Raw genomic sequence first — 20,327 nt, 5'->3', positions numbered from 1 at the left:
CAGTGAACAGTGGAGCTGTGTGAGGCAGGGCGGGAGCGGTGGGACTTTCAGTATTACATAAGATGGTCAAGGACAGGCCTCACTGGGAAGCTGGCATTTGAGCAAAGACTTAACTTGAAGAAAGTAAGGACTCACCACGTAGGTATCTAGCTAAGAAAAGAGCTTGCCAAGAAGGACCAACAAGTGTGAGGGCCCTAAGTCAGGAGGATGCCAGGTATGTTCCAGAAACAGCAGGGAGGCCAGCATGGCTACCACACAGCCAACAAGGGAGACAACAGAACAAGATGAGATCAGAGGAGTAGAAGGCCCGACTATGTACAGCTTTGGTTTCACTCTTGGCAAAATAGGGAGCTAGCGAGGAATTGTGCATAGAATAACATGATCTGATTGTCTGGGCCAATTATCAACGTGCTGCGTCTCAGCTCTGAATTCATCCTTCAGTACTGGACTCTATTAAGAGACTGGAGTGTTTAAGCATTCTTCTGTACACTGAGCACAATGTTATGCTTTGTCAGTAAAGGGCACTGAAAGGGCACTGCAGGAAGGACACCTCCTGGTTCCTGTTGACACCATTACTTCTTTCTGGCCCCTGCTACCTGGTGTTCAGGGGCAGCACATCCAGTGGTGCCCTGCCCTAGCCATATGCCCAGGGGTCCAGTCCCTCAGCCACCTGGCAGCCTTGGTCACACACCACCTCCCAAGGAGGACACCTCACATTCCAGGCTTCATACCTACAGCAGCACCCCAACTCTCCACACACACAGGCCGACCAGCTGGGTCTCACCTACCCCTGAGGTTGATTCTTGCTTCCCCAGCTACTGTAGGCCAGCTCTAGACCTGGCAACTCAGCAAATTTTCCTAACAACAAACTTAGGCTTCAACTAAACTGTCTCCAGTGAAGTCTGAACCCCAACCTTGAGGAGGGAATCCCCTTCCAAACTGGCCCTTCCTTGGGGACCGTCTGTCAGCCCCAGACCATCCTGTAGTTCTCTTTACATCATTAAGTTCACCCTCCTATTGTAACAATTCTTTATATTGAACTTTCCCTTTTAAAATTACCCTGTGGTTTCTGTCTCCTAAATAGACCCAGACTCATACACAACTGATAGAGACAGAACCACAAAAATGGGATTTAAGGATTAGTTTGGTCATGCCCTTGAGCTGGAGTGCAGCGCTGATTTCCTTGTCAATGAGAAATAAGATGTTAGTAATCCACAGCAGGTATCAGAATCACAGTTAATCATGATATTTGTGATTGACAGTAATGAAGTGCTAACTAAGGCACATGCCTTGGAAGCCCAAGTGGCTGCTGCACTTGACTGCGATGGTCGTAATGATGGAAATAAGAACTGTGACGTGGGGTGGATCCTCTGAGTGCACTAGAGCACTTGGAGGAAATAACAAGCTCAGGTCGAACTCCCAGCTCAAGTCAGTCTGAGAAATTCCAAGGCAGCCCTAAAACAATCTCTTACCTTTTATAGCCACAGAGCCAATTTAGCTGAAAATCAAACACAAAATTTAATTCTGAGGGCTGCTGAATTAAAACAATAGTTGAATTCAGTCTCCCCTGCAAGCTTCTCCTATGAAACTTAGGACCTGCGTTAGTAAAGAATAGGATCCTCAAACTTAGAATGGAGACATCTGGTTGTACCTAGATAAAACTGACCAACTCAAACCTCCAAGTCCTTCTGAGCCTCCCTTACCTATAGGAGTAGCCTGCCTTCCACTATCAGTGGAACCTCACTTTCCACTGCTTGAAATTCCTAAGATAACCTTACCTAGGGCAGATGCTATGAAAGGAAATGCTCACTGAGACCCAACCTAAACATTCTAGATGTCACTAGGCAAGTATATACTGACCTAAAGAAAATAGTTTACACACCAAAAGAATTGTTAAGACTTTACTGATAAACTAGCAGAAACCCACAGGCACACGTGCAAGTGGATTCTAAAGGTCTTAGATCAAGGAGAGTGGAATATAACAAGAGAGCTGATCTCATTAATTGATATGTGCCCACTGACTGGAGCAGAGGTCAGCAAACTGTTTTTGTAAATAAAATTTTACTGAAACACAGCCATGTCCCTTCATTACACATTGCCCAAGGCTGCTTTCATGCTACAACGGAAAAGTTGAGTAGTTTCAACAAAAACCATATGGCTCATCAAACCTAGAGACAACTGTAGTATATTGAGAAAAGCTTTCTGTCAAAATTATCTTGAATTATTCTTGGTACTTATAGTTTTAAGTCTCAGTTATATGGAAAACTCTCTTACAGTATATATACATATATGCATTCAATGGGGAGGGTAGAGCTCAGTGGTAGAGCACATGCCTAGCATGCATGAGGTCCTGGGTTCAATCCCCAGTACCTGTGTTCAAAAGTAAATTAAAATAAATAAGCCTAATTACCTCCCCCCAAAACATAAATAAATAAAAACAAAGTTATATGCATTCAAATGTTATGCATTTATTTTATTACTCTTTTTCACCTGGAGTCCTCTAAATATTGTTAAATATTTAAACAGTAAATAATATTTGTTTTATTGTCCCAAAAAAGGGATATGAATTAGAATCCACTATGATAGCCACTGAGTGTTTTGGTTCCAAGATACAAACATACTGCACATGAAAGCATCAGCTAGCTGGCCAGACGCAAGGAGTTTCCTACCAAGGGGAAATGTGGTTTGCTGCTATACAATGATGGCAAAGAAGGCTACATCTGGAACCCCAAGGAGTCTCCTAGGGGCTTAGTACTTCCATGCCTGATTCTAAACATTAATTAAAAACTACAGCAGCCAGAAAGAGAAAGAAAAATACCATATGATATCTCATATGTGGAATCTAAAAAAAAAAAAAGACAAATGAACTTATTTACAAAACAGAAACAGACTCACAGACCTAGAAAACAAACTTATGGTTAACAGGGGGAAGGGGGTAGGAAGGTATAAATTGGAAGTTCGAGATTTGCAGGTACTAACTACTATGTAAATAAATAAACAAGTTTATACTGTATAACACAGGAATTATATTCAATATCTTGCAGTAATTTATTGTGAAAAAGAATATGAAAACGAATATATGTATGTTTATGTATGACTGAACATCATGCTACACACCAGAAACTGACACATTGTAAACTGACTATACTTCAATAAAAAAAAAATACATATGAAAAAATAAAAGTAAAAACTTTAAACTTAGAATGTTTAAAGAAAAAAAAAATACAGCAACCAAAAAACAGAACAGTTAAGCACTCAGACCCTTCAGAAATGAAGGTCTGGGTTACACCATCAGGTAAAGAAGCCAGAGGAGCTTAGGTTCTAGCTGAGGGCAGGAGAAGCGTGGAATAGGAAGGTGAAGAAGGGAGCCATACAGATCAGCTGTGACTTCGTGACCAATTAGACACAGGACTGCAGTGGTTTTACACATTTTCTCTTTGCTCATTTATACATGTGTTTATTTGTATACAGTCAATTCTCACAACTCACAGATTCTGCATCTGAGAATTTGCCCACTCACTAGAATTCATTTGTGATCCCCCAATCAATACTCAGGCGCCTTGGCAGTCATTTGAGGATATGTGTACGTGCAGAACAGTGACACACTTCAGAGTCACTCGAAGTGCACGTTCCCAGTTGAAGTCAAACAAGATGATCCTCTTCCTTCTTGCATCAGCCCTCATTATAAACAAGTGTCCTTTCTACAGTGTATTTAGTGTCATATTTATTTTTTTTGGTGATTTCACTGTTCACAATGGCCCCCAAACATAGTGCTATCTAGTGTTTCTAAGCACAAAACAATGTAATGTGCCTTTCAAAGAAAACATTTGTTAGATAAGCTTTATTCAGGTATGAATGATAATGCTTTTGGCCATGAGTAGTTCAAAGTTAATTAATCAGTAATATAAATCAGATTACTTTAAACACAAACATACACAAAGTTGTTCTGACCTGTTGACAAAAACATAGTGACCTGAGGCCTTGCAGGATTCTAACCCTGTATTTCCTCCTTAGGTACAATGATTCAGTATTTGCTAATTCAATATTCATAATGACATATGGAATATCTCTACCATGAATAAGGAGAATCAACTGTACTTTGCCTAATTTCCAGTTTTCATTTTATATACAAGCTGTTGGAATTAACTTTACAACTTAGTTTTCATACAACTGAATACTGAGTGGGACAGTGATGGAATAAGAGCAGTAACTAATACAGCCAGTAATGGACAATGTAACTGTTAGAACTGTGTCTTCTTAATTGGGGTACCGGTGAGAATTTCTCCGCTTAGATGAAGAATAGTTGTAACTTGTTAGGTAGAAAATAGAGTCATTTTGTTGTTCTGAAGTTCAAATGTGTATAGAAGGTGCATATGGAAACATGTTACAGTGAACATGACATTCAGCTTTTCGGTGTGCTAAAGGGACACTGCAGGAAAAAAAATTAGAGCAGTTATCACTTGAGAGAGTCGGAGAAAGACTGGGAAGGAACAGGAGGTAACTTTCTGGGGTGCCGACAGTGTTCTAATCCTGACAGGAGCGTGGGTTACACAGGTATATGCAGTTATCGAAATTCAGCAAATACATACTTTAAAATAAACATTTTATGGTATAAATTTTAAACCCCAAAAAACTGTTGATGATACGCATGTTGAAGTATTTAGAGACATGTGTAGTGATGTTACTTTGGAATACATTTTTTAAAAAGAATGGGTAAAAAAATGCCCAGTTGAATATTGTTAAAAACAAGTATAGTACTTCATTAATGACAGAATTTAGGTGATGCATGTTGGATTATACACTACAAAATTGTTTCAACTTCACAAAATGTTTAATAATAAAATGTTGGGGAAATATACAATTCAGTAAACATTAGGATGGAGGACTACACACACGGTGCTGGGAGGACACAAGACACCTCACAACTATAGTTAAAATTGAATAAAATCTAAAATTCAATTTCTCAGTCTTAGTAGTTACAGCATAAATGCTGGATAGCATCATCACAGAAAGTTCTATTGGACTGCACTGGGACGGGGGTAGTGGCAGCGGAGTGCGGTGTTCCCTGGGGTCTCACCTGAAACCTGAAGGAAAAACAGACCGGTGTGAAAAGGCTGAAGAGGGAAACAAACATTCCAAACACAAAGACCAGCATATTTAAATGCCCAGAACTCAAGACTAATGAGGCTTTCAGAGAAATCCAATTCCAGTGTTTCAGCTGCTCTCCTCTCATCATCATTTCATTGCTCTGGAAGGGGTCACTTTCACTGACAGATGATTCTAGTAAACAGCCAGAAGGGAAGAGGGAAACCAATAAAGTATCTGTTACAACAATCCCGGTGACATGATGGTGACTTGACATGGAGTAGCAGCAGTGGAAATACAGAAAAATAGACCATTCAGAAAATAAGAGAGAAAGAAGCCTACATGTGATTTACACACTGACTGGACGTGGAGGTCAAGTGAAGAACAAGCAGAAGCTCAGGAAGATACCCAGGGCAACTGTCTGAGCAACTTCCAGCCACTTTGGTCATCAAAAGCAAGTGAATTCCCAATTCCATCTAACAGAGCAAAAAGCCAAATGAGATTCACTTTACCTCACTATTTGCCCTACTAAACAAAGCAGCTTCTTTAGCTTTTCATATCCCTGTTCCGCAGTTTCTGTGCAGTGTTTCATTGCCATGGCTGCCTGCTGGAGCCCTCTGTACAAGGAAGGAAGGGAAAAGGGGCACAGGGAAGGAGGAAACTTTAACGTGGTGGTCTCAGAACCTCAGGGTCCTGCAGAGCCCTATTTGTTTTGGACAACAACGTGAAGATGTCTGAAGTATCTAAGAGTGTGTGGGTAACATTTGGAGGAATTAGCTGGGGGGGGGGGGTGTTAATGGGCTGGGAAAGCACTATTACTTTTCCCATTTAAAAGGAAATTACAGGCTCCTGCTCAGTGAAAATTCACTATGCAATATAGAGTTAGAAACTGATTATATTCAGAATGTGAGGCTCACCTGTGGTTCCACCTAATGCTACACAATATCCAAAAATATAACCTGCTTTTCACAATGAAGATTATGGAATTAATGTATTTCATTTAAGAAATGTTACTGAATATATACTATGTAAAAAACTGGCCATAACAGAAACAGGAATAAGGTCATCTCTCCCAAAGAGGCAAGGAGGAGAAACCTACAGGCTTTAGCCTTACGAGAACTCCCTCACCTGCAGGGCAATCATCGACTCTGGAGAGAGAGGGGCTATTTTCCAGCGTTAGGTTGGAGTCTCTGTCACATACTGAAGTATTCACAGAATATATAATCTGAAGAATGGGACTGACTTCAAAATAATCTTGGAGGGGAGGGTGAAAGTACAGATAAGTAAGATCGAACAGGTGTTGGTAATTTTTGAAGGTGGGTGACAGTAACAGTGGTACATGATACTATTCTACTTTGGTATATTTTTAAGATTTTCCAAAAACAAAATTTGTTTAACTTAAATCCTCTCAATGAAGAGAAAACTGACTGATAAAAATTACCTCTTACATTAAAAAAAAAAGTTTTGAAGAAAGTAGTCCATGGGGACAAGAGTAAGACAGTCAGCTAAGCACATGAGCCTATCTCCCAACATGCTCAAATTCTAGAAATGACAGAATTTATTTAAAGAGATAAATGCATAACCTTGCTGGAAACAAAATTTTTAAAGAGGACTATCTGAAAAATAGAAATTTTAGAAAAATTCTCAAAACTTAAAAAGGACAGGATTTGATGGGTGGGCAAAATCACATCCAAGCACTCCCCCAGGGGAAGTGTGCCATGGAGGTGACTGCAGTTCTCTGAGTGATCCAAACTCTGACACAAGGGAAAGGAAGGGGCCCTGGAGATTTCCCAGCCTTCAGACAGGCCAGGCCATCAGCCTTTTCCCACAATCAGAATTCAAAGACTGGCAATGAGCAATTTTGAAAAACAAAGATGATCATAAAATCAATTTATAAGAAAGTAATACCATACAGAAGAATTAAGGAAACAAAATTAATGGAGCCAATTTTTTAAAATTCTAAAAATGAATATAATTGGCACTCTCACAGATCCACAAGGATGCAACTTACACTAAAAAGCAGACCAAGCGTCTATGCACTGACTGCTCAGCAGTGGGGATGCAGTGGAGAAAAGGACAAAACCACTTCTGAATGCCAGGGTAAACTGCCAGAGGACAGGAAGAACACACCTCGTATAGCACTAAATACAGTCAAATCAGCCCTCCCTGCGGAGATACTGTTTGAGTTAAAATATGAATGGGAGGGGATGGCAGGGAGCAGTACTGAATGACAAGAAGCCTCCAGCATGCCAAATATGACCAGGCAAAGAGACCAAAACAAGTGCAAAGGACTTGGACAGGACTTCAACTTCAAGGGATCAAAAGGAGGCTCCCAGCATGTTAGGAATGATAGAGGATGCAGACAAGATACATCACAGTGGGCCTTGCAGGCTATGGTAAGAAGTTTAGGTTTCATTTTAAAAGCAAAGTGAAATCATTAGATAGCTTTTTAGAAAGGAACTATCTGATTTACATTTCAAAAAGATCACTTTGGCTGTGGTTTGGAAAACAGATTAGAGGCAGGCAAGAAGGGAAAGAACTGTATCTCACAGCCATATGGAATTTTAAAAAACATATTTTGCAAAAAAAAAAAAAAAAAAGTGAAAGAACCGTGGTGGTGTGAACCAAGGACAGCAAGGCACATTACAGTAAATACATTCAGGTTTCATTTATGCTTCAAAAAGAAGACATAGTATGTATTTCTGTATTGTTTAGTTTTTTCTAGTAAGGACGAATTCATGTGCTAATACAATAAAAACTTAAAAGTAAACTGAGGAATGTGTTTTGTTAAAGATGTTACTGAGTAATCACTTGCAGCTGAAAACTCTTCAAGAATATTTGTAAACACTACAGACACATCATATTTTATAATTCAGCAGCCAGTTAAGTGAGGAAAGAAAAGCAAAATAACCCTGTCTCTAATATTTTTGTTAAACTATAGTTCAAAGCTATATCAATATAATCAGATACAACAGGAAGTATACATGATATAGACTCTAAAATTTAAAACAGTCCTTATCTTTTATAAACACTAAAATATTTATGAATGAAATGATGGCATGTAAAGTGTTTCAAAATAATCCACAGGTATAGATGAAATAAGATTGCTCATGGGTTGGCAACTGTTAAAGATGGGAGATGGGTACGTGGGGGGTTCATTACACCAGTCCTCGCCTTTGTAAATGTGTGAAATTTTCTGTAAGATTTTTTTCTTTATTTTTATTTGCATCTTTTTTATTGAAGTATAGTCAGTTTACAATGTTGTGTCAGTTTGTGGTGTACAGCATGTTTCAGTCATACATATACATATATATACATATATTCACTTTCATATGTCACTTATACATGGAATCTGAAAAAAAGACACAAATGAACTTATTTACAAACAGAAACAGACTCACAGACATAGAGAACAAACGTATGGTTACCGGGGGTAGAGGGGGTGGGAAGGGATAAATTGGGAGCTCAAGATTTGCAAATACCAACTACTATCTATAAAACTGATAAACAAGTTTATACTATATAGCCCGGGGAACTATGTTCAGTATCTTACGGTAACCTATAATGAAAAAGAATATGAAAACGAATATGATGAGGTTTTATTTTAAATCTTTAAGGGACAGGGGTGAGGAAATTAAAACAACGATAATTCATTTTGATTTTATTAGAGATAAGTTCTAATATAAACTCTACCCCCATAAACATTTACAGTTCTTAGTGTAAAATATAAAAGACTGCATCACTCATGCAGAAGCAGGTACAGAAACCACGTTAAAATGATGCTAGAGAATAAACTAGGGATCAAATAAGAATGGTGAAAATGCTGTGTGCTGGCTGTTGAACCATCAGCCTCTACAGCTGGTACAGTGAATCACAAGGCAAGTCAATGGGTATCTATGTGTCTCCTATTCTCAACATATGAGGGATCAGGGGCGGAGAGGTAGTCTTTAAAACAACATGAAGATTTCAAACATCTCCCTTTTTTTTTTCTCAAAGGGAAGATCAGATCAATGTACTGAATTGAGGATTCCAGACTGCTTGAGGAGGTAAGAAATTTGGGTATGAGATAAACCATAAGTCACCGTACTTCCCTTATCCAGTCATAAAAATGTTTAACAGGACAGTTGTAACAGAAGACAATTAAGAACCTACAATATGCCAGATACTTTTAGTATATTTGTTTCACTTAATTTTCATGAAACAAACCTAGAAAGTTAACATCTTTTATACTTTTATAACTGAGGAAACTGAGGCTCAAAGAAGTTACCCAATCTGCCTAAAGACTCACAGTAACTGTCAGAATGAGACCCAATTCTAAAGCCCAGCTTTCTTTGCAGCACAGCTCATGAACCTCTTCCCCATATAAAACAGGCTAAGCTTTCCACAGTCCCCAAGCCTTGCACGCTTCACTCACCCAACCCATCATTTAATGTAACATTTTAGCCCCAATCACTTCCCACCTCACAGGCTGAACCTGACTCTAGTGGAAGCCAAAAATGCATTTGCAAAATTCTTTGAACGGTTTGTCCAGATGCCTCAGGCCAGACATTCTTCACCCAAAGTCATGGCAGTTTCCTGCTTGGACAGTGGCGAACCAGCACTCCAACACGTGCTCACAGCACCCTGGATGGCCCCTCCTCAGCCGCCTGCCACGATGATCGGGTCCCCCTTGCAGGTGTGCCAGAACAACCACCAGGACTCAGAGGCCACCATCAACTGCCAGATCCACCTGGAGCTCTACACCACCTACATCTCCCTGCCCACGTCTTCCTGCTTTGACTCTGATGGTGTGGCTTTGAAGAACATCGTCAAATATTTCCTTCAGCAGTCTCATGAGGAGAGGGAATATGATGAGAAACTGGTGAAGCTACAGAATCAACAAGGTGGCTGAATCCCAAATTCTTCAGGATATCAAGAAACTAAACCATGACAACCCAGACAGCAAGCCGACTGAATGCAACAGAATATGCATTACACTTGGAAGAAAAGAATGAATCAGTCCCTACTGGAACTGCACAAACTGGCCACTGACAAAAATGATACCTGCTTGTGTGACTTCACAGAGACATTACCTGAATGAGCAGATAAAATCCATCAAAGAATTGGGTGACCACAACACCAACTTGCACAAGACGGGGGCCCACAAATCCGGCATGGCAGAGTATGTCTTTTACAAGCACACCCTGGGAGACAGTGACAATGAGAGCTAAGTGACAGCCACAGGGTCACTTTCCTGTCACCAAGGCAGTGCATGCATGTTGGAGTTACCTTCACCTTTTCTATAAGCTGTACCAAAACATCCACCTACATTCTTTCATTTGTATATTCCTTAAACTAAAATTTTGGCATCCCTCCAAAAAGTTATGTATACTGTCACTCCAAAGGTTGAATTCCATTTCAAACTATGTTTCTCTTGCCTTCTAGGATTAAAAGAGGCATCCAGCATTTCTATGTCCCTTTTAAATAAAATTCAGATCTTTATTATGTTACAATTTTATCCAACAGAATTTCCATTTAATAAGTAAATACCACTTCCTCGACAAAAATTTCTGTGGCACACCCAAATAATCCGGGGAGAATTCATTATTATTCCTCCAGTGCACCTCGGTGACTTCTCCATAAGAGAATTTGCCACAGTATAAGTGATGGTTGTATAGGTCCCTTTCTCCTCATAACAGTGGTGTGTCTCCTAACTGGGATCTTCTCTCACCTTCCTCCAAATCTAGCCCCAACGTTGCTGCCAGAGCAACCCTTCCAAAATGCACTCCTAATAAAAATTCTGCAGTATTTTCACATCGCTGGCTAGATTCAATCAAGTTCTTTCAGATCTAAAGGGAAATAAGACCGTTCATGACCAGGTCCCTTGAAGTGGTCCAGCCTCATCACCCTCACTCCTCCCCCTTACTGTACACTCCTGTAACACAACGAGCTGGTTGTACTTCCTTAAACACACTAGTTCTCACGCGGCATCCCTGGGGACTTGCTATTCCATGAAAAGGCCTTCCCCACTTGCCCACCTGGAACACTTCTACTCCTTCATCAGGATTCTGCCCTCAAATGCTGGTTCCTTTGTGAAATCCTCCCTAACTGCTTCAGTGAGAAAGTAGACAACGCTCCTTCTCTGCTCCTCCTACACTGAGCATCCCCCGACTCACAAGTACATGACCTCACTTAACTATACCACAGTCTCAGTAAGTTGACCTTCACTATTTGCCTGCCTCTCACAACCCCCAAAGTCCCAAACCTGATTAAAAGCAAGTTTGAGACAATGAACCGTCTTTTCTTCTTTATGTCACCTAGTTCAGTAACAGGCACGAAGTGGGCACTCGATATTTACTGAAGGAATATAACCAAATTCCTTCTTAAATGTATTATAATTCATCAGAATAACAGAATCCAAGATATGTAATAACAATTATAAAATCAAATTGATACTACCAAAGACTCATAAAGACACTAATTTTTTTAAAAAATTATAAATATGGCTGTTTTTGCAGTATCTCAATTGTGTACTTAGAGCCATGGATAATTTTTTCCTTTGCCACATCCTGGGAGACAGTGACAAGGAGAGCTTCCTCCTATTTTCTGAGAGATCAGGCAACCAAACATCATGCCATCTCCTGAGCAAAGTTAAACAACAGATTTCTTTCTCCATAGATAAGTATCAGCCAAAGGTTAGCAAAATATACAGGAAGGGCCGGAGAAAAAGTGGAATAGCTAAGTCTTTCACTGAAGTACTATTAGAATCTGTCAATATTCTAGAGAGAAAAAAATAAACAATTTTAAGAAACATGAAGTTGAGGGGTTAGAAATACGATGTGCTGAGAGTCACAATCAAGAGGGAAAGAACCAGACTGAAAAAGGCAAGACTTGGTGGTCAGAGATGCTAAGGCCAGCGGCAGAGCAGAAGCAAGCCCGGGGGTGGCTGTTCAGGCTGCAACACTTGGAATATGAGGGAGGAGGAAAACGTTAAGGTCATTCCAAAAAGGAACACAAGGCCGAAAAATAAAAAAGTACTGTCTGTAAAAGGTCCTACTTAAATCCAAGATCAAAGCAAGATGGGGCAGAGTCTGAAAGAAGTCTCATGGCAAAAACACAGAAAACAGCAGAATCTAGCCACAGAAAGACAGAGCAAGAAGTTATCTCAGCAATTCCACAGTCAAGTGAGGACCAATGACAGAACAGTTTAAATAAAAATACCCTCAACAGGAAACCCTAGACATTATAAGCATCTCTTTCCAATCACCCTAACCTAAAAAGTGTTTTTTACTATATACAGCCAAACTGAAAGGAAAAAAAGGCTGAGTAGTTATGTAGCAAGTACATGTGAACAGTGACTGCTCCAAAATCTTCCTGGGTAAAACAGGAAAATAAAATCTACTGTAACCAGGTTTGCTCAATTTGAATGGACATTAGTCTTTGCTTCAATTAACTATAAAGGTATAAATGTTGTGATAAGAGTCCTTGCTCAAGGAATTTCAACTTGGAAAATAAGTTTAGAAGGGTCCATACCAGACAAAAGCAAACAAACAAACAAATCCACCAATTAAAACAGCCAACCTCACTCATCCATTTTGAAAATATTTATTGCACACCTACTTCATGTCAACATGTTTCAGGTACAGAGACAAGAGCTCTTTCCATAAAGTTTATATTCTAGAGGAACAGACAGACAAGAAATACAAAGGAGGTAATTCAAGACAGTGTTACGTTTTATGAAGAAAATACAAAAAAGTAAAAGGAGAGTATTAACTGATCTAGAGAGTGCTTTTTTACATAGTGTGTCATGGCTGCAATATGACTGCACATTTGAAGATCACAGAGAATAGCTTTCCAGAGTGTAGGAACAACAAGAATAAAGACGCTTAGTCAGAAATGAGTTTAGCACTTGGAAGTAAAGCGGTAAGAACCTAGTGATGGAGGAGAAGATAAAGATGAAAAGAGATGAAAGTAAATAGGAGTCAAATAAGTAAGGCTTTGCAGTATTAGCGGAGGACTGTGTTGAAAAGAGAACAGAAGATGAGGATATACAGACTACCAACAACTCTTTAAAGTTCTGCTGTCAAGAGAAACAATGATACTGTTCAGTAGCTGAAGGGACACATAACATCAAAGAACAGTTTAAGATGGAAACACCACAGCATGTTAGAGTCCTGATGTCAATGACCCAGCAGAGGAGCAAGTGAAGACGCGGGAGAAAACATAAATGTAAAAGCAGTATTTTCAGGTGCGAGGAAATAGAATCCAGGGCGTAAATACAGGAATTGGATTTTGCCAGGAATAGAGATGCTTTATCCATTAACATAAGAAAAGTAGCAGAGAAGGTACAGATGCAGGTAGGCCAGTAAATTTAGTGGTAGAAAGAAGAGGAAACTTCCCTGTGATGGCTTTCATTTTCTCAAAAATGACAAGGTCAAAAACAATGAGGCAAAGGAATAGAGGAAAGGAGGTTTTAAACTGGAGAGTTAAGGAAAGAGGAAAAGGTTTGAGATACTGATTCAAGAATAGACATACCAGGAAATTGTAAGAATGTAAGAATGTATCGCATGTGCATTTGAAATCGAGATTATATGCTTAAAATGAGACCAGTCAGCAAGGTTATTTTCACTCTTCTCCATATTCAGCTCTGAGGTTGGACAAACAAGTTGGCTTTAATCAGTTCAAATTCTGCTAAGTATAACAAAAGAATACAGGGGTGAGAAAATTAAAGGGTGTTTTCAGTGAAGTGACTACAAGACGGATCACTAAATCTGAGAAAGGAGGAAAGAGGACATGTATACATCACAAAGCATGTTTTCTATCCCCACGTGGTCTATAAACTCAAAGACAAAAAACCATGAGTCCCACACTACATACCCTCACCAAAGAGCAGTACAGTGAAGCCTCTACTGACCAATTACATGAGTCTTCTACACATTCTGGAACTCCAAATAGCACAAACTCATCAGATTTTTTACATTTATTTTTTTTTAAGCAGTGTTCTAAAGATCTTGAAAGAAAAATCAACTTATGGTTTAAATGATATTTTTGTTCTTAAGAGCAGGTGATTGGGTTCCCATGATATTTCCAGATAAACAAAGATTAATAGCTGGACAATAATCAAAGAAACACTATGGCAATAGAAATTAAGCTTAACCACAATTAAATTAGCTTCAGATGGGAAAGTAAAGCCTAATTACTACAGGGCATCCCATCTCAGAACAACTCCCCCTGTCCCACAGAATCAAAACTACTGCATTTCCGGGCACACACTCAGCTAACTAGTCAAGGAACTGAGACTTGGACACTACTGCTAACTATAGCCTATATCATTAAATGAATTTAAAATAATTCTAGAAGCTATCTGACCATCCACTAGAATACTTAGTTTACAAGAGTCCCCCTTATCCTCCAGGAACACATTCCAAGGTCCCAGGTGGATACCTAAACTATGGATAGTTCTGAACCCTTATATACACTGTTTTTTCCTATACATACACATCTACGGTAAAGTTTGATTTATAAATTAGACAGAGTGAGAGACTGACAACAACAATAATAAAATAGAACAATTACAACAAGGTACTGTAATAAAAGATGTCAACGTAGTCTCTCTTCTCAAAATATCTTACTGTACAAATGTGATGCTTTTTCCATCTTAACCTAAGCACTATCACACACTGTGGCCACAACTTTTGCAGTCTGGGGTGTGACAGACAAACCAGCACAAATTTCTTTTTCCTTTTTCACAATTTCACAGATTGAAGATTCATTCTTATCATAGGTCTTAGCAACCACAACATACAATTTTTTTCTCTCCTTATTAAGTCAACAACTCACTTTTTCACTTAAAAGAAGCACTTTATGGCTTCTCTTTGGTATATCCAAATTTCCAAATTGTCAGCATCACTAGGCTTGCACTTTGGGGCCGTTATTAAGTAAAATAAGGATTACTTGAACACAAGCCCTGCGATACCGCTGATAATCCAGATGGCTACTAAGTGACTAAATGGGCGGGATACATGGGACAAAAGGATGATTCATGACCAGAGTGAGACAGCGCAAGACTTTATCATGCTACGCAGAAAGGTTCGCAATTTGAAACTTATAAATTGTTTATTTCTGGAATTTCCTACTTAATATTTTTGGACCACGGTTGATCACAGGTAACTGAAGTCGAGAAAAGTGAAACCACAGATAAGGGGGGAACTACTCTACATAAATTAGTCATTTGTTTTCACGACTTTATTTACTCTTTCCATATTTAAATAACATCAAGAAAGTCATACAGAACACGAAACATATTTTTAGTAAGTTAGGTTCACATAAAAAGTATCACCATCTTTTGCACTCGGGAGATTTCCAACTATTCTTTTCCCAATGTCCAAAATATATGGTTTAATCAGATCAGTTCAGTGAAATAAAGAAAAATTGGGTCCAGAAAGAATGTTAAAGGAAAAAAAGAGATAAAAGGTTTGGTTCCCAGGTTGTGTTCCTACTTAAGTCACCAAATAGAACAAACCATTAGCAGAGAATTAAAATAGCTTCCTTATCTGTAACATGAGAATACTAAAGTAGACACTACTAAAGTTTTCTTTCTGCTCCAAAACTTCTATTCCTAAAGCAGTGCTTTGGACTTCCCTCTTTCAAAGGCCTTTTTGAAAAGGAAGGCTATAAGATTTAACCTTTCAATTCATGAACCTATTACATAGTTTCCTTCCCTGAATTACAATTAATAGAAAAGCCTAGAGGAAAAAAAAAAAAAAGATGAATATTTTTAAATCAGAAAAAACTAGGCCAGCTAAGCTAATTATTGGTGACTCTCTCCTTTGTATGCAGCTCTTTGCTTCACATCCACTCTTCTCACACCCATTCTCCTTTATTTCTTCTCTCTCCAAGCCTCAGGCCTAGTAGTGCAGTCCTGAATGCCTCCCAGAGGACTCTGAGGTTAGAGAACCCAGACACAGAATTTATTTGGGAAAACAGTAGCTGATGCTAAGGAAAGTCAGAGGTTCTGCCTCACCTTTATATCCCTATCACCAAACACAGTGGAGTACATTAACAGATACCTAATTTAACTCCTCTGTACGATTTATTACACCAGTGATTCTCACCAGTGATTTTTTTTAGAAATGCAAAATTTCAAGTCCCACCTAGACCTACTGAAACAAAAAGTTTGGGAGTGAGGCACAGCACGCTGTTTAAAAAGCCCTCCACGTGAGGTTCTGACGCACACTCAAGCTTGAGAACCACTGTATTAAACACGTCAGGAAATTACCTTCCTATTCATTACTGCTAGTGACAAACAAAATATGCTGATTTTTCTCAGCTGCCACCACTTACAAATGTTTGGGCCCACCTGATGCTGTCAACTACTTAACTTCTGTCTCCAGCCTGCACACAAGATGAACTTTAGAGTCAAATAACTTATGGCTCTGAAAGTCAACAGCTATGACCTTATCCAAGTTAATGAAACTCTTGGAGCCTTAGTTCCTTCGTCTATAAAGTAGAAATAACAGCACATACCTCCATGAATAAGAGACAGCCTACAAACAGGCCCCTAACAGAGCACCCAGTACACAGCAGACCTTCAATAAATTTAAGATCTTTTTCTTTTCTTCCCTACCCCCTGTATCCAAGTCCCTGCTACTTTACACAGACAACACCCTAAAGAAGACAGCTCTCTGGTACTCCTCTGAGAAGTGTCACCAATGCCTCCTATACAGAAAAGCTCTCTGGGAAGCTGGGTAGTTTTTGGAAAATACCACAGGGAGAGAAACTAAGTGTGAGAGTCCTACAGAATCATACACAGAACAGCAATTCTAGAAAGGCAGTCCACAAACAAATCATACAAAAGTGTGTACTTTTGTAACTTAAAAAATAATTGACGTTAAACACAATATAGGCAACTTTCTCTTAAGTGGCCAAATTTAAGGTACCTAGATATTAATGCTACACTTCACGGAGTAGGAAGTCTTAACACTGGAAAATGCAGGAGAACTGGTATACATGACCCATATTACAGTGGTCCAGGCATTCAAATTCCAATTCCAAAGATTTTCTGGGGCAGCCTCAAATTCTTCGTCCCGATGTTGTCATGCTACATATTCTGATTTTTGGTTCAAAAAATATATATGGTCCCCATCCAAAAAAACTGCCATGAATGAGACCTAAAAACTGGAGAGTATTACTTTTTCCTAAATTGATAATTTTGAGGGTATTTTATCAGAAAAAAATTCCTGACTTCAGCCCCTCACTCCCTCTAATAGTAGGTCCAGTATTAAAAAGTTTAATTTAACCCGCCTGACTAATAGCTCTGTTCGGCGGGATGAAAATAGATCAGTGCAGGTGATATGTCATTAAACTCGAATTATTTCGCACGGTAACCAAGCTAGGAGCATCAGTTCAACGTGCACTCGCACCTTTAATTCTTACTCCTCCCGCTGACAACTAAGACGGGACAGCCCTCTATTCTTGCTGTAGAGGAGCCAACATTCCAAACTGTAGGACTGACGTGAAACTTAAGCGTTGGTATCTTTTTAAGTGGAACTTTTTTCAGAGAACTCGGAAAAGGAAGGTTGAATGATACCAGGCTGGTTATTGTAAAACCACAAACTTAATGCCTTGCCCGCCGGGAGCTTGAATTCCGGCACCCGCTCCTTAACGCACCGACCTAACAACTTCCTCACACAGCGCAGAGTATGGTGGTGTGATAGTTACTCACTTAACAGTCAACACTGCCCCTCTCACTTCACTCAGCCGGACACTCTCCCCTCCACCCTCCGGAACGCGAAAGTGAAGGAAGCCTCCCCTCTGGCCACTTTACCGCCTCCTCCCAGCACCGCTGACCGACAGAGTCCCCAGGCGCCAAGCGAGGGTCCCGAGCGAGGCCGGAACCCGACAGCTGCGCAGGACGCGTCCCAGGACGCTCCAGAAGTCGCTGCCCGGTGCCCCGCTTCGCCCCAGCTCTTCGGCTCCGCTCGTCACTCCAAACACGCCGTCCCGGCCCCGCGGCCCGCCGCTCCCCGCTCCTCTTCCCCAGACAAACCCGGAACCGGGCGCCGGCCCCCTCCCAGGAGCGGGCTCAGGCCCAGGCCGGGCCGCCCAGTCCCGGGCTCGCGCCCCAGCGCCCGGACCGCCCCGAGACTCGCCCAGACGCAGGCTGGGGAGCGCCGGGAGGCCTGGCCGGGAAGCCCGCTCCTCCGGCCAGGGCAGGACACGACTCACCTTCGTACTGCAGGTCCACCAGGACCAGCAGGAAGGGGAACACCGAGCCCAGCCGGCTGGTCACAGAGCCGGGGGCCACCATGTCCGAGGGTGCGGGCGGTGAGGAGGAGCAAAGGTGCGGGGCCCAGCAGCCCCCGCCGGCGTCTAGGCTGCAGCTGCGCCCGCCCGCCGTCGGCTCTCGCTCAGGCCCAAGGCGGCTGGCGCCCAGCGGAGGAAGGCAGCGGTGGGCGGGACCCAGGCGACGCTACGCCCCGAGAGCCGCTGCTGCCCAATCGCCTTCTTCCTGGACGCTCTCCTACTGGGCGCGCCGGGGTCGTGGTTGGCGCTGATAGGCTACGGAGGGCGCCGCCCCGCCCCGTCTCTGATAGGATAACGTGGAAGCACGAGACGAGGCTGCGTCCGCAGGTGGTGGAGCTGTCAGGAGCTCCAAACCGCCGCGGCCGGCCGGAGGGAGGCAGCCGGGGAGGCTGTGTGGCAGCCCCGAGTCCGCATGCGCAGGCCGCAGAAGCCTTTTTGGGTCGGTCCCCTCGCGCTAGATTAGTGAGGAGAAGGATGTCAGCAATTCGAGGTTTTCTGGTGTGCTGTTTGGGGAGGAAGATGAAGTCGCCACGTCCAGAATGAGAAGCCAAACTTGATCCTGGGAATCCGAGGGGAGGGACTGGGGAACATGATGAGTCCCAGAGCCTGCTGCCTCCCGCTGGAGCGTCTCGGGGACCAGTACAGACCGAACTGAAGAGTGCTCGAGAAACGGGCAGGAGAAGCTGGGGCTCAGTAAAGTGGGGTGAGCTGATGGAGGCGAGAGCATTTCAGGGACAGTCAGGTACATTAGGGACCTAAGGCAGGTAAGTGAGAATGGCACGGAAGCTTGGGACCCATCCCCCAACTGCCCAGTGGACCAGCGTGTCCAGAAAAGAGCAATTCTGGAAGATTCTATGCAGAAGAAACCAAAGAAGCACAGCAGCTAAGAGAGCAAAGGGCTCTAGAGTGTGCAGCCAACATCAACGATAATGGAAAAAAGACCTGTTAGGACGGATCTTGTATCTTGCGCCCAGAGGAAATTCAAGAGAGATATGAACTTGAACAAGATAAAGTTCACATTACTAAGTTTGGCACACTATACACCAGTGATGTTTTACATGGGATAAAACAGTAATGCCTTTGTGTGAAGCATTGTCAAGTGCAGACATTACCAGTGAACATGCATTTGTTACCTTGGTGCTACTGCACACTTTAGAACTCATGAATGATAAATAGGAAATCACGAATTCACTACCCTAACATGCACTAAGGATGGTAGAAAGCTTTCTAAGCTTCTACCCCAAAGGGAACTAATGTAAAGAAAATGGTTTGGAGAAAGGGAAAAAAAACGTCAGTCCCTTCGTAGTTGTGATGAAAAGCAGTACTGTATGTGAATAGCGGAGGACGCAGATCCAAGAAATGTTAATTCCACACCATGGCTATTATGTAACTTACCTTTATCTGTAAAGTGGGTATGATACTAGTCAAAGTTTGTTTTGAGGTTTCATAAAGTGGGTAAAAATTCTTGTAAATTATAGTGTTATACAAATATTACTTATCCTTCTAACAAGAGTAGAATCATGAGACTCCTCTTTGGGATTTCTTTAGGATTTTTTTTTTTTTTTTTGGTTTATCATTTTCCTTTTTGACCATCACAAGGTGGTGTTAGTGAAAAAATAGCAGATGATTTCAGTGTCCACAAGTAGTTAGTGAAGACATTACCCAGATAAGATACCATGGCCAAGGCAGCCAACAAAATGCTGAAGATAATGGGGAAAGATTTTTGTAAACAAATAATGCTAAATGATGAACTATCACTAGAATGCTGCTTGTGATTCTAGTCTTAAGGAAGAAGCAGTGCTAAAGAAGTTATGAATGGAAATTAAAAATTATTAATGAGGTGATAGACCTTGTGCTATAATAAAAATAAACACGGGTCTTCAATGTTGAAGTGATTTTAGAAACTCATTGATCAAATTGTATAACCATGAATCCTGAAGTCTTAAAACGAAGATTTA

General features: G+C 41.1%; 1 protein-coding gene and 1 pseudogene across 1 annotated transcript in view; one reads left to right on the top strand and one right to left on the bottom strand.

Annotated features, from left to right (window-relative positions):
* DNAJC3 (DnaJ heat shock protein family (Hsp40) member C3) overlaps positions 1-18,521 on the bottom strand; it is a 56,096-nt gene extending 37,575 nt beyond the window's left edge. Inside the window, exon 1 of the mRNA XM_074378432.1 lies at positions 18,292-18,521. Within this exon, the coding sequence (XP_074234533.1) occupies positions 18,292-18,373 (82 nt within the window). The 5' untranslated portion in view covers positions 18,374-18,521. The remainder of the gene's footprint in view (positions 1-18,291) is intronic.
* On the top strand, positions 9,102-10,295 carry LOC123618246 (ferritin heavy chain pseudogene; annotated as a pseudogene).
* Positions 18,522-20,327: the final 1,806 nt, after the last annotated feature.

This window comes from Camelus bactrianus, chromosome 14, assembly GCF_048773025.1.
Source record: "Camelus bactrianus isolate YW-2024 breed Bactrian camel chromosome 14, ASM4877302v1, whole genome shotgun sequence".
NCBI lineage: Eukaryota > Metazoa > Chordata > Mammalia > Artiodactyla > Camelidae > Camelus > Camelus bactrianus.
Note: the sequence above shows the minus strand (reverse complement) of the source record. Positions and strands in the feature narration are given on the sequence as shown.